At 34.5% G+C, this 12,180-nt stretch overlaps 1 protein-coding gene across 1 annotated transcript in view; it reads left to right on the plus strand.

The window, feature by feature from the left end:
- The window catches only part of TTC33 (tetratricopeptide repeat domain 33), a 40,641-nt gene extending 36,544 nt beyond the window's left edge, over positions 1-4,097 (plus strand). Inside the window, exon 5 of the mRNA XM_008526522.2 lies at positions 2,031-4,097. Within this exon, the coding sequence (XP_008524744.1) occupies positions 2,031-2,384 (354 nt within the window). The 3' untranslated portion in view covers positions 2,385-4,097. The remainder of the gene's footprint in view (positions 1-2,030) is intronic.
- Positions 4,098-12,180: the final 8,083 nt, after the last annotated feature.

Consider the following 12,180-nt stretch of genomic DNA (forward strand, 5'->3'; position numbering starts at 1 on the left):
ACATACAAAATAGAGGAAGATTGGCACAGATGTTAGCTCAGGGCCTGTCTTCCTCACTGAAAAAAAAAAAGATAATCTGAAATGAGATTCACAGTGACAGAAACCAGTTTAACAAAATGCCATTTTCTTTCCTTGCCATTTAACATAGCCATCTTTTCTCTTTTTTATGTAAAGACTTAAATCATACCAGAGTTGGAAAAAAGAAATTCAAGGAATTTAGTTTTCTAATAGGTTAACAGGAAAACAAACAAAAACCTATCATATAATACTTTTTCCCCATTTCTCCTTTATTAAAAACTTGCAAGTCATTATCTCTTTTGCTTGTAAGTGCCTGTGGTAATGGAAAAAATCTCTAGGACATAATGTTTAGCAAAGATTGTCCTATAAGGAAAGAAAATATATTACAGATGAGACAACAGAGATCCTTTGAATCAACCAATAAAATTATTCAACATTTTGGTTTCTTAAATAAGTACTAGTTGTTCAACTGTTATTTTTTCCTATTGATATGATTCTGTCCATTAATACTGTGAAATTCTTGGAGGAATTAAAAGTGTTATTTTTCCCCATTTAATGTAATTTTTAGGACTCTACTTAAAAAAATTTAAATTTATAATTTTTATGTAAACTTAAGCTGTTCTTTTGAAAGACTGGAATGGTTTAAAAGAATGACTTAAAATGTCATAATGAAAGGATACTATGAAAAATATATTGAAAGCGAGCTAGATTTCTAACATCTAACGATTCTTACTATATATACCTATGGACAAAAACATAAAAAATATACAGATAAATAGAACAGGTAGTAAATTAAGTCAATAGCTGGGTATATCTCTATGAGTAATTATTTAGATTTATTATGAGTAATTATTTAGAGTTGGGTGTATATGTTGGAAAATGATTATAGCTTTGGTTTGTTCTTCATTTTCTAATTCTTTGAGGTGAAAAGTTAGATTTTTTTACTTGAGATCTTTTTTATTTAACGTAGGCTTTTATCATCATAAACTTCCCTTTTAGTTCTGCTTTTGCTGCATTCCATAGTTTTAGTATGTTGTATTTTCATTTTCATTTGTTTCAGGATATTTTCCAATTTCTCTTTTGATTTCTTCTTTAGCTCATTGGTTGTTCAAGAGTGTGTTGTTTAATTTCCACATATTTGTTAATTTTCCAGTTTTCCTTCTGCTATTTTCTAATTTTATTCCATTGTAGTCTGAGAAGATACTTGGTCTGTCTGCTTAAATTTGTTAAGACATGTTTTGTGACCTAACGTGTCATCTATGCACCTAATGTGTGATCTGTCCTGGAAAATGTTCCATCTGTGCTTGAGAAGGATGCGCATTCTGCTGCTGTGGGTGAAATGTTTTGGATATGTCTATTAGGTCCCTTTGGTCTGTAGTGTTGTTCAAGTCTTCTGTTTCATATTGATCTGTCTGGATGTTCTACCCATTACTGAAAGTGGGGTGTTGAAGTCTCCTAGTATGACTTGATTGCTATTTCTCCCTTCAGTACTGTCAATGTTTACTTTTTGTGCTTAGGTGTTCTGATGTTGGGTCCATATATGTTTGTAATTGTTATATCTTTCTGGTGAATTGACCATTTTATCATTATATAATGTATGTCTTTGTCTGCTGTGACACTCAATACATATTAGCATTATTATGATATAAGTTCTTGGCTTCAAAGGTATTCATTCCTGGTACCTTCCTGATCAGGGTTTAGCCCAGGAAATCCCCAGATTCATATATTTACTTATCTGCAGAAGCTAACAATGCATTTGCCTTGTTTTGAATTATAATATCAGTACTTCTACTTTAATGGACTTTTAGTACTCATCAGCAGTTTGTCAGATTTCTTTCACACTTCCATAACTTTTTGTTTTCTGTTCGTTAGGGCACAGCCCTAACTTCCATCCTTACATTCTAGTAAATTAAAAGAAAAAAAGTTGTATATACACGGATATTGTGGACTATATGAAATACATTCATTTTTTAAAACAAAGCAAACAAAAACTGACTTTTTTTTACCCCTAGGCAATTCGGAGTTTTCAAGTAGCCCTTCACATCTACCCAATGAACCCTGAAATATGGAAAGAAGACCTTTCTTGGGCAAGAACGCTCCAGGAGCAGCAGAAGGTAGCACAGAGGATTAAAAAAAGTGAAGCACCAGCGGAAGTAACCCATTTCTCACCAAAGTCAATTCCTGACTATGACTTTGAAAGTGATGAGATTGTTGCTGTTTGTGCAGCTATTGCTGAAAAACAGAAGACCATCTCAGCAAATAAAACAATGGTGATTGTGTCGGCCTCTGGGACTGTGGAGACGGTAACTGAGAAGGAAGATGGTGCTGCCCCACCAGATGGCTCTGTTTTTATCAAAGCCCGATGAAGCATAGCAGGAATTCTTTGAATCTGTCTTTTTGATTGCCACTTAAAGTTGTGAGCATAGGGACATTTACTCTGGAGAAATAGGGGAAAACTCCTGTTTGTAAAATAAGTTTTTCAGATGAAGCGTATAAAAATAAATGGTAGAAGTATTGTATAGTGTTTGGACTATGCATTGATAAGTTATGATTTAAACTTCTTAAGATTAGAATTCTGAGTCTAGTGGTTTTTGATTAATAAACTTAATTTAATCCAAATATATAAGTGAGTACATTTTAAAGACACAACTTGCAAGTGGATTCTCGAACAGTGAATAACTTGATGGCCAGTGTTATATTAAAATGTTGACTTGTTGACTTTTGTTTTATGATAAAGGAAGTGGGTGATTTCTTTTCCTTTTAGAAATATACTGCTGTCACTATTCACTCTTCTATTTTTCTTGTTTCATTAGAGTAAGTTTGTCACAAAGCTTGAATATTTTTGAAAGTCATTTTGATTCAAAGTTGTCATTTGGTTACAAGTGGAATCTTTGAAAGTTCGGCTGAAAATGCATGCAAATGTGTACATTCTGAACATTTTCTGAAGTTTCTCCTAATTCTGATTTGTGCTTACATTTTGACTTTAAAATTATTATAACAATGGTACTTGCCTCCTTCACTATTTGTTAGATGTATAAAGAACTGGTAAACGTTAGAATGATGGTTTTATTTTTTTAATTGTTAAAGTAGGTAGAATAGTTCTTACCGCACGCAAGTCGTTTTTAAGATGTGCGTCTTTGAAATGAATGGCTCCTATAGATACATCGTAACAAATTGTACTGCTGTCTTGTCCCAGTCAAAAGCAGTATTTTCTTCTTATTATTTTTAAAAGCTTAAAAACCTTGAAGATAACTTAGCTCTTGCTTATAACTTTCCAGCTGATAGTTTGGAATTCCTTTTCTAGATAACTTTTTTGGAACTACTCAGTGAAATGAGAAATAATCACAGTTTTGAATAGCTAAATTGTATCTTTCTAAAGATAAAAAGCAGGGTTGTTATTATTAAAGTGCCACTGAGTGAATAACTTAGGCACAGCACATGTGGAAACCGAAATGTGACTTATGGTACAGGCCCATGAGTAGAGAAGGATATGATATGTTGAAGGAATATTTCATTGAAAGGCCACAATCACATCCCCAAATCAATACTGTCATTGCTAATGTGAATTATAATTTTTATCCTACATATATTGTAGTACAATTATATAAACTGCTGGACGCTGATACTTCTGACACTCAGGAAGCTATTATTGGTGTAAAATTAATTTTATCCTTGTTAGAGATGAAAGTAAGTTACTTTATTTTAAGGAATCTTACCTTACTCTCTTGGAGGATGTGAGTAACGGTCTACATTTTTCTGAGATGATTTTTAAAATTTTTATTTTAGTGGAATGCTTCTCTCTTTTTTTCAGAGTTGGAGAAGTCAGCGCTTGCCTTGAAAAGTATATTTTCCCCCAAAGTTGTATCAGAAAGTTAGCTCTGGTCAGAGAGGTTAGTTTTAGAATGATCCAGAAAACCAAATATTAATTATATTTTATTTTGTATAATAAGGAATATCCTCAAAGGGTAGATAGTTGGGTATCTAGAGAAGTGAGCACTTACCATTTGGTATGTTGTTTTGAGTAATAGGTGTTTGTTTATTGTGTAATTTGTGAATAAATATTTTTTCTGAATTTTAAAGATTTGCCTGTTGTGTTGTTAGCTTTTTAAAAATTAGATTTATTTATTTAATTTCTTTCTTATGTGACAATAAAATATGTAAAGCACCTTGCATGGTGTCTCGCATATGAAGTACTTGGTAAATGCTAGCTTTTTCTTTGAAGAACTTGGATTAGTTTGGAAATGTTTAACCTCAGTTTCTTCTGATTTTAAGAAAGCAAGACAACTTCTTTGTAATCTTTTCCTTATCTGAAAGTGAGACATCACTCCTCATATTACAGGACAGATGGTTATCAGTTGGAGGTTCTTCTTGTTGTAAGCTCTGTGCCTTAGCCCCAAAAGAGGCAGGAGCCAGAGTGGCGCGCACGTAGCCCTAGCTTCTGTTGAAGAACCTAGGGTTTCCCACATTGGCATTGCTAGGCCAGGTTAGTCACTTCCTTGCTCAGATAGAAGAAATAAGAGGTTTTAGACATAAGTTGGAGGAGAGAAAGAAGTAGTCAGTCATGGAGAAGAATGGCAGTTCATTTCTCCAGGCCCCTAAAAATGCTTGGCTAACACTCTGGTATGCACAAGGAGAAAAATACATGCATTATTTTATAAGGATGTGAATACTGATATAAAGACATTTACTAAGTTTGTTACATAGAATAACACATCCTTTTGAATCTGAAAGAAAAATAATTGATGTTCATGGTAGTGACATAATTAAAGATGTTTAATACACTTTCTGAAAACACTAACACTAAAATTATACTGAATATAATTTGCATTATTCTTACTTGAAAATTGTATGGCAGAGACACTCATTAGATAAAACACTACACATCCAGACCATGCCTGATAATTTGAGAATCATATATTATTTTCTAGACAACTTAGGTTATAGAGTATTTATCTTAAATGTGCTAATAAATGCTATGTAAACATTGAAAAGTTTAGATCGCAGGACCTAGATCTACAATTGGGGCCTATGTACAAAATTTTATGGTGGTAGTCTAAATATAAGAAGCTTTTAAATTGATGTTATATGGCAAAACTATAATGAGGACATAATAAAAAAAACTGTCTCAGAAAGCTAGAGTTTCCATAACTGACCAGTATAGCCTTTTCAGTTTGAAAATTATGCTTTATGTAATATCAAAAGCTTGTTTCACTGCCTTTCCCAGCAGTAGGAAAATTGTCAATAATTTCTTTAATTTCAGGCTTCCTGGTTCAGAAGCCCTTCTAAATCGACTGTGGACGTTGATTTCGGGACATACATGTGATCTAAATGAGTTATGAGTTGACACAAGAACCATAGTTTCATAATTATCTTCAAATAATGGATATACTAAATGTGGTTTTTATTTTCCTGAGAGAGGATTATTAAACTGATGGTGTATTTTGTAACTGCTGGCATTTTAGGATTGAGAAAGTAATTTTTTTTAACCAATAAGAAAATACAGAAATTTGTAAATGACTAATCATTGCCAAAGTAGATTAAAATGAAATATATCCCTTTAGTCACTTGCAATTAAACATGCCCACTTGAACGGAAGAGAAGGGGTGGCCCTATCGCTGGTGTACCGTGAATTGTGCCTTAATGTGTGTTATGTGTGAACTTCACCAGCTGTGTGTGCCAAGCTGGAAGAAAGGTTGAGAAATGCTGATCTCCCCTTCATTGGGATGGCAGAGGGTGGGATGGCTTCCTTTCACAGTGCTGCTTTGGATACCATTAAGCAAGGAATCCTGATCTCTCCCTTCCCTCCTCCCTCCCACCTCCCCAGGAAAGGGAGCTTAAGATAAAGAACTGGACATACAAGCCCCTTTCTCCGCTTTTTTGGATGTTCCTGCAGAGATCCTATGTTGTAGTCTCTTGGCAGACCTGTTGTGAGTTTTGCAGTGAAGGCTCTCTGCCTCTGCGAGGGGAGAGCTGTGCTTGTGCAGGATTGCCTGTGCCTTGGGGAGCACGTCTGTCTAATTCTGGCTTTGATATCAGGTGGCCATTGTTGCCACAAACCTAAATTTTATGCTCTACCCTAGACTTTCTCAGCAATAAATCTGACATATTGAATCTCCATCTGCCTGATTCTTTTTGTTTCTCAAGTAGCTCAGAGGTCAGGAGGGGACAAGGGGTATTATTTTATGACTCCCTCAAACCCCGACAAAGATTAGTGCAGATTATATTTCAAAGTACGCATGACACAAAAACTGAATTGGAGAATTTTTTCTAATTTTACATTTTCTTAAATCACTGAAATTCTATTGAAAATGGATAATGTTAATTACAAGGCAACATGTAAATATTTGTTCAGGATATTTGAAAAGTCGACTGGCTTGACATTGTGATAGACCACAATGTTGACTCTAGATTTAATTTGAAGGAAGGAATGTGAAATGAATCATGATAGCCTCTGCCCACTCTGTCAACTTTTTTAAGAGTGTAATTTACATATAGTAAAATGTGCCCATTTTAAGTTTACAGTTTGAGGAGTTTTGACAAATGTGAACCCTCACGCAGTCACCGTTACCATCAAGGTGAGGGATATTTCCATCACCCAAAAAGTTCTCCAATGCTCATTTGCAGTCAGTTCCCTTCCACCCCAACACCAAGCAAGTTTCAACTACTGATCTGCTTTCTGCGACTGCAAAGTAGATTTGACTTTTTTAGAATTTCAGATAAATAGATCATACAATATGTACTCTGTGTCTGACATTTTTTGCTCAGCATAATACTTTTGAAACCTATCCGTGTTGAGATTCATCCATGTTATTGTGTATGTCAGTAATGTGTTCCTTTTTATTGCTGAGTATTATTCTGTTGTGTGGATAACCCACAATTTGTAGCTATTCATATCTGTGGATGGACGTCTAGGTTGTTGAACATCTGAATTTTGATCTATCACGAATAAAGCTGCTATGTATATACATCACAAGTCTGTGTGTGGATATATGTTTTCATTTCTCTTGGGTAAATACTGGAGGTGGGATTGCTGAGTGTTATGGTAACTATATATGTGTAGTTTAGAGGAAACTGAAACTTCTCCAAAGTATTATGTATTAAAAAATTTCAGTTGCTCAGTGTCCTTGTCCATGGTTGGTATTGTCATTGTTTTTAATTTTAGCCACCTTGGTGGATATGTAATGCTATCTCATTGTGGTTTTAATATTCGTTTCCCTGGTGATGTTGAGCATATTTTCATATGGTCATTTGACATTTGTATAATTTCTTTTGGGAAGCACTGTTCAAATTTTTGCTGATTTTTTATTTGGTTTATCTTATTACTGAGTTATCAGAATTTTTTTCTATATTCTGGATAAAAATCCTTTATGAGATATATGTATTGTGAGTATTTTGTCCTCATCTGGGGCTTGCCTTTTTGTTTTCTTAATGATACCCTTTGAAGAGCAGAAGTTTTTAATTTTGATGAAGTCCAATTTATATATTATTCTTTTAAGGTTGTACTTTTTGTGTGTTGAGCAATCTGTGTTTACTCCAAGATGAGAAAGATTTTCTATGTTTTCTGTTAGAAGTTTTACAGTTTTAGCTTTTATAGTTAGGTCTGTGATTTGTTTCAAGTTAATTTTTATGTATGGTGTGAGGTAAAGGTCGAGGTTCATTGTTTTTGATGTCTAGTTATTCAAACACTATTCATAAAAAACCCATCCTTTCTCATTGTAATGCCTTGGCATCTTTGTTGAAAATTAATTCACCATGTGTTTGAGGATCTGTCCAAGCTGTGTGTTCTGTTACACTGCTTTATATGTCTGTTCCTATGCCAATACTGCCCTGTCTTGATTACTATAGCTTAAAATCCTAGTCTTAAAAATCACTGTCATTTTTCAAACTTATTTTCACCCCAAAATCGTTTAGCTATTCAAATTTGTTTGTCCTTCCATATACATTTTAGAATCAACCTGTTTCTATCTACTTGCAAGTCTTCTGGGATTTTGATTGAAATTGTTTTGAACCTATAAATCAGTTTAGGAGGAGTTACTGTCTTAACAATACCACGTCTTCGAATCCATGATCATGGCATGTCATTGTTTTGTGTCTTTAATTTCTCTTTGTACTGTTTTTTAGTTTTCTGTGACTAGGCCTTGCCCGTATTTTCGTTAAGTTTATCCTTAAATACTTCATATTTTTTTGATGCCGTTACAAGGAGTGTTTTTAAAATTTTATTTTCCAATTTGATACGATGACATAAAAATACAATTTAGTTTTGTATATTGACCTTGTAGCCTACCACCTTGGTAATTGATTTATTAGTTGCATTAGCTTTTTTGTAGATTCTTTAGGATGTTCTACATGTATTATCATGTCTTTGTGAGTAAAGACAGTTTTCCTTCTTCCTTTACAAACTGTATGCTTTTTATTTCTATTTCTTGCCTTATTGCACTGGCTAGAACCTCCAGTGCAACGGTAAATAGAAGCTGTGAGAATGGACATTCTTGCCTGGTCTATAATCTTTTGGTCTTTGACCATTAAGTATGATGGTAACTGTAGTTTTTTTATGTATGTCCTTTATTAAATTGAGGAAGTTCCTTTCCTAGTCTGCTGAACACCTTTTATCATGAGTGGGTATTGAATTTTGTTAAATGTATTTCCTGAATCCATCAGAAGATTGTATGATTTTTCTCTTTTATTCCATTAATAAGATGAATTACATTTTTCAAATCTTAATTCAGCTGCATTTCTGGGATAAACCCTATTTAGTCATGATGGATTATCCTTTTTTAGCTCTTCTTGATTCAATTTGGTAATATTAAGAATTTTTACGTCTATGTTCATGAAGAATATCGTTTGGTAGTTTTCTTGTAATATCTTTAAAATTCTTGAATCAGGATAATGTGGACCTCATTTAAAAAAGGTGAGAAGTATTTCTACCTGCTCTTTTCTCAAAGGATTTCTATACATTTGGCATTTCTTTCAATAGTGTTTAATAGAGCTAACAAGTGAAGTTACCTAGGCCTAGCATTTTTCTTTTCGGGAAGATTTTAAATTACAAACTCAGTTTTAAAAACAGCTACAGTGTAAATCTTATCATTTATGTCACATTGAGTAATGGTATGGTTTGATTAAATTAGGATCCAAAATCCACTCATTGCGTCTGTTCACATGTCTCTTACTCTTCTATAATCTAGGTTCCTCTTCCTTTTTTTGTCCTTGCAATTTACTTTTAAAGGAACTGAGTCATTTGTCTTTTAGAATTTTCCACACTTTGTATTTTATTTATTGTATCTCACCTAATGTTATTAATGTTCCTCTGTACCTACATTTCCTATAAATTTTCCTATAAATTCTTTGGTTCAAGTTTTTAGCAAGAATGCATCATGAGTGGCTTTGGGTACTTAGACCAGAAGTTAAATATTTCTGGCTCTTTCTTTTTGTAATATCAAAAGCAATTGACTCTCTTTGCCTAGATCCATTATTTCATTGGAGGCTAAAAAATGGTGATAATTATTGGTTTTTTTGTTGCTGGAAGACTTGATCTTTAAAGAAAACTTTTCCTCATCAACTATTTTGTTACCTTGAGAAACAACTTATGTAGTTGAAGGCTGGTAATATAGTGGAGGCTTTCTTCTTTCCCTTTGTTTACCACTAGCATCCTCCAAAGGTGATGAGTGAGATGTTCTGTTTGGTTTTGTTTTTGTACCATTATGAAGTCATGCATTGACATATTTGATATGTTTTCCCTGCAGTTATTATTCATAATGAGAGTGTGTACATGCTGAACTTCTGGAGATAATTCCAAGTTCGTTTTTTCGAAATGATTGTACCAATTTTATACCTCACCATTAGTATGTGAGAGTTTCTAAGGCATACTTGGTATTTCCAGACTATAAATTTTCTACAAATATAATTGGTGTATAAGGGTATATATATCATTGTGATTTCACTGCTTATTCATTTTTAGACATTTATGACCTGAATTATTGATTTCTTATGATAGAGGAATATTATTTAGCTTTCATATTTCCTCAATATATATACTTACTAGTTCTGCCTCCATTTCCAATAAAGTTGATTATAATTTTGTCTTCGATCTATACTCATTATTTTATGACTATGTAATTACTGCACATAGTTGATGTCACCTAGTATATTATTTTTATTTTACATTTCTTGTACTTGTGTTTGTTTTTCATGGAGTTAATAATTGCCTTGTTGTTTTGTTCTTTAGTTTTCCATGTATATAATGCTAATTTACCCCGACTGTCTAATAGAAATATAACACTCCCCTCAGTATTGCCAAACACCAAATAATCTGTCAATTTTCTTTTGCTTTTCTTTCTTTTTTAACCTTAGAGACATCCTAGAGCACCCTCTCCTGACTCAGTCTGGTTTCACTGTGCTCTTGGCCTGCTGTGGAGCTGATGTCTTGAGCTCTCTTTCATCATTGTTCTTGAAATTCTCTTGGCTTCCCTCGTATACTGAATCTTGTTTCACGCCTTCTCAACAGAGAGAAATGTTTACCTAATTGTTCAGATTTTAGTGTGTGGACTTGCTGTGGTTAAAAGTTCTTAGGACACAAATATGTTTGGTGTTCTCTTCTGTCCTCCTCTTCCATGGTGTGGAATGGGGTGGATGAAAGGTAAGGTCATGAATGAATGGTAGAGATATTGATACTGATATAAGGACAATGGGCCCAACTATCTTTCTCTCTTCTCTTCTTTTTTTCAAAAAGGCTTTCAACCTGGGACTAAAACCCCAGGTGTGGTTCAGGGCAGCTCCACACTAAATGATAGGGTCAAACACTCTCTCTTGCTCTGAGTCTCTTTCTCTGGTTCCATTTCTGGTGTACCTGAACAGCAATCATGAGATCATACTTGCAGCATCTTAGACTCAGGTTTAACGGTGGTGAAGGGCATGAGGTGGGGGGAGTGGGGGAAGAGAACAAACTTCATGGCTCTTTTGGTCTTGAAACTAGTACGAGTAGTTTAGGGAAAATGAATATTTCTGTGTCAAGGTTTATGGCCAAAGGCATAGCTGATTTTTCCACAGCCCTTAGTGTTTGTGGCTCCAATAAGAAACTTGTGGAGAGGGGTGGCTAGGCTTTGGGAAAGGACTGTTGCATTCCATGGTCTTCTGGTCAAAGTATCACTTTAGAAGCTCTACCAATCTTACAATCTAATCTAACACATTTGACCTGGTTGGTTAGATTGTCTTTAAGATTATGAGATAGTGTTAAAATTAGCTTTCTGTCTGCTATATCCTGCTAGGACCAGGTAGGATTTAATATCAGCCAGTTAGACAGTCAGAACTTTCTTACATGGAACGTTTGGAGCCACAAATGGTCTGGAACAACTTTTCCACAAGAAACCATCTTTGCGTAACATAGCTGGTAAGCCTTACAAAGAAATGTGGAATAGATGACAAACAATGTTGGAGTCTTTTTCCTTGGCTGTTCTATTAAGAATAAGCCAGACTCAACAGTAAAAAGATATTGTTATGAACTGAATTGTGTCTCCCTGAAATTCATATGGTGAAGCTCTAACCCCCAATGTGACTGTATTTGGAGATAGAGCCTTTGAGATAATTAAGGTTAAATGAGGTCATAAGGGTGGGCCCTAATCCACTATGACTGGTGTCCTTATAAGAAGAGAGACACCAGGCATGCATGTGTACAGAGAAAAGGCCGTGTGAAGATACAGCAAGAAGGTGGCCAGCTGCACACCAAGGGAAGAGACCATAGGAGAAAGCAAGCCTGCCAGCACCTTGATCTTGGAACTTCAGCCTCCAGAACTGTGAGAAAATTAGTTTTTGTTGAAGTCACTCAGTCTGTGGTATTTTGTTACGGCAGCCCTAGCAAACTAATACAGACATATAACTCAATTAAAAAATAGGCAAACAATTTGAATTTGAATAGATATTTCTTCAGAGAAGATATACAAATGTCCAAGAAGCATATGAAAAGATTCTCAACATTAGTAGTCATTAGGGAAATGCAAGTCAAAACCACAGTGAGATACCACTTCATACCCATTAGGATGACTGTAATCAAATACAAGGACAAGAAGCATTGATGTGGATGTGGAGAAACTGGAACTCTTGTGCATTGCTGGTGGGAATGTAAAATGGTGCAGCCGCTTGGGAAAATAGTTCGGCAGCTCCTCAAAAAAT

This window comes from Equus przewalskii, chromosome 20 (assembly GCF_037783145.1).
Source record: "Equus przewalskii isolate Varuska chromosome 20, EquPr2, whole genome shotgun sequence".
Taxonomy (NCBI): Eukaryota; Metazoa; Chordata; class Mammalia; order Perissodactyla; family Equidae; genus Equus; species Equus przewalskii.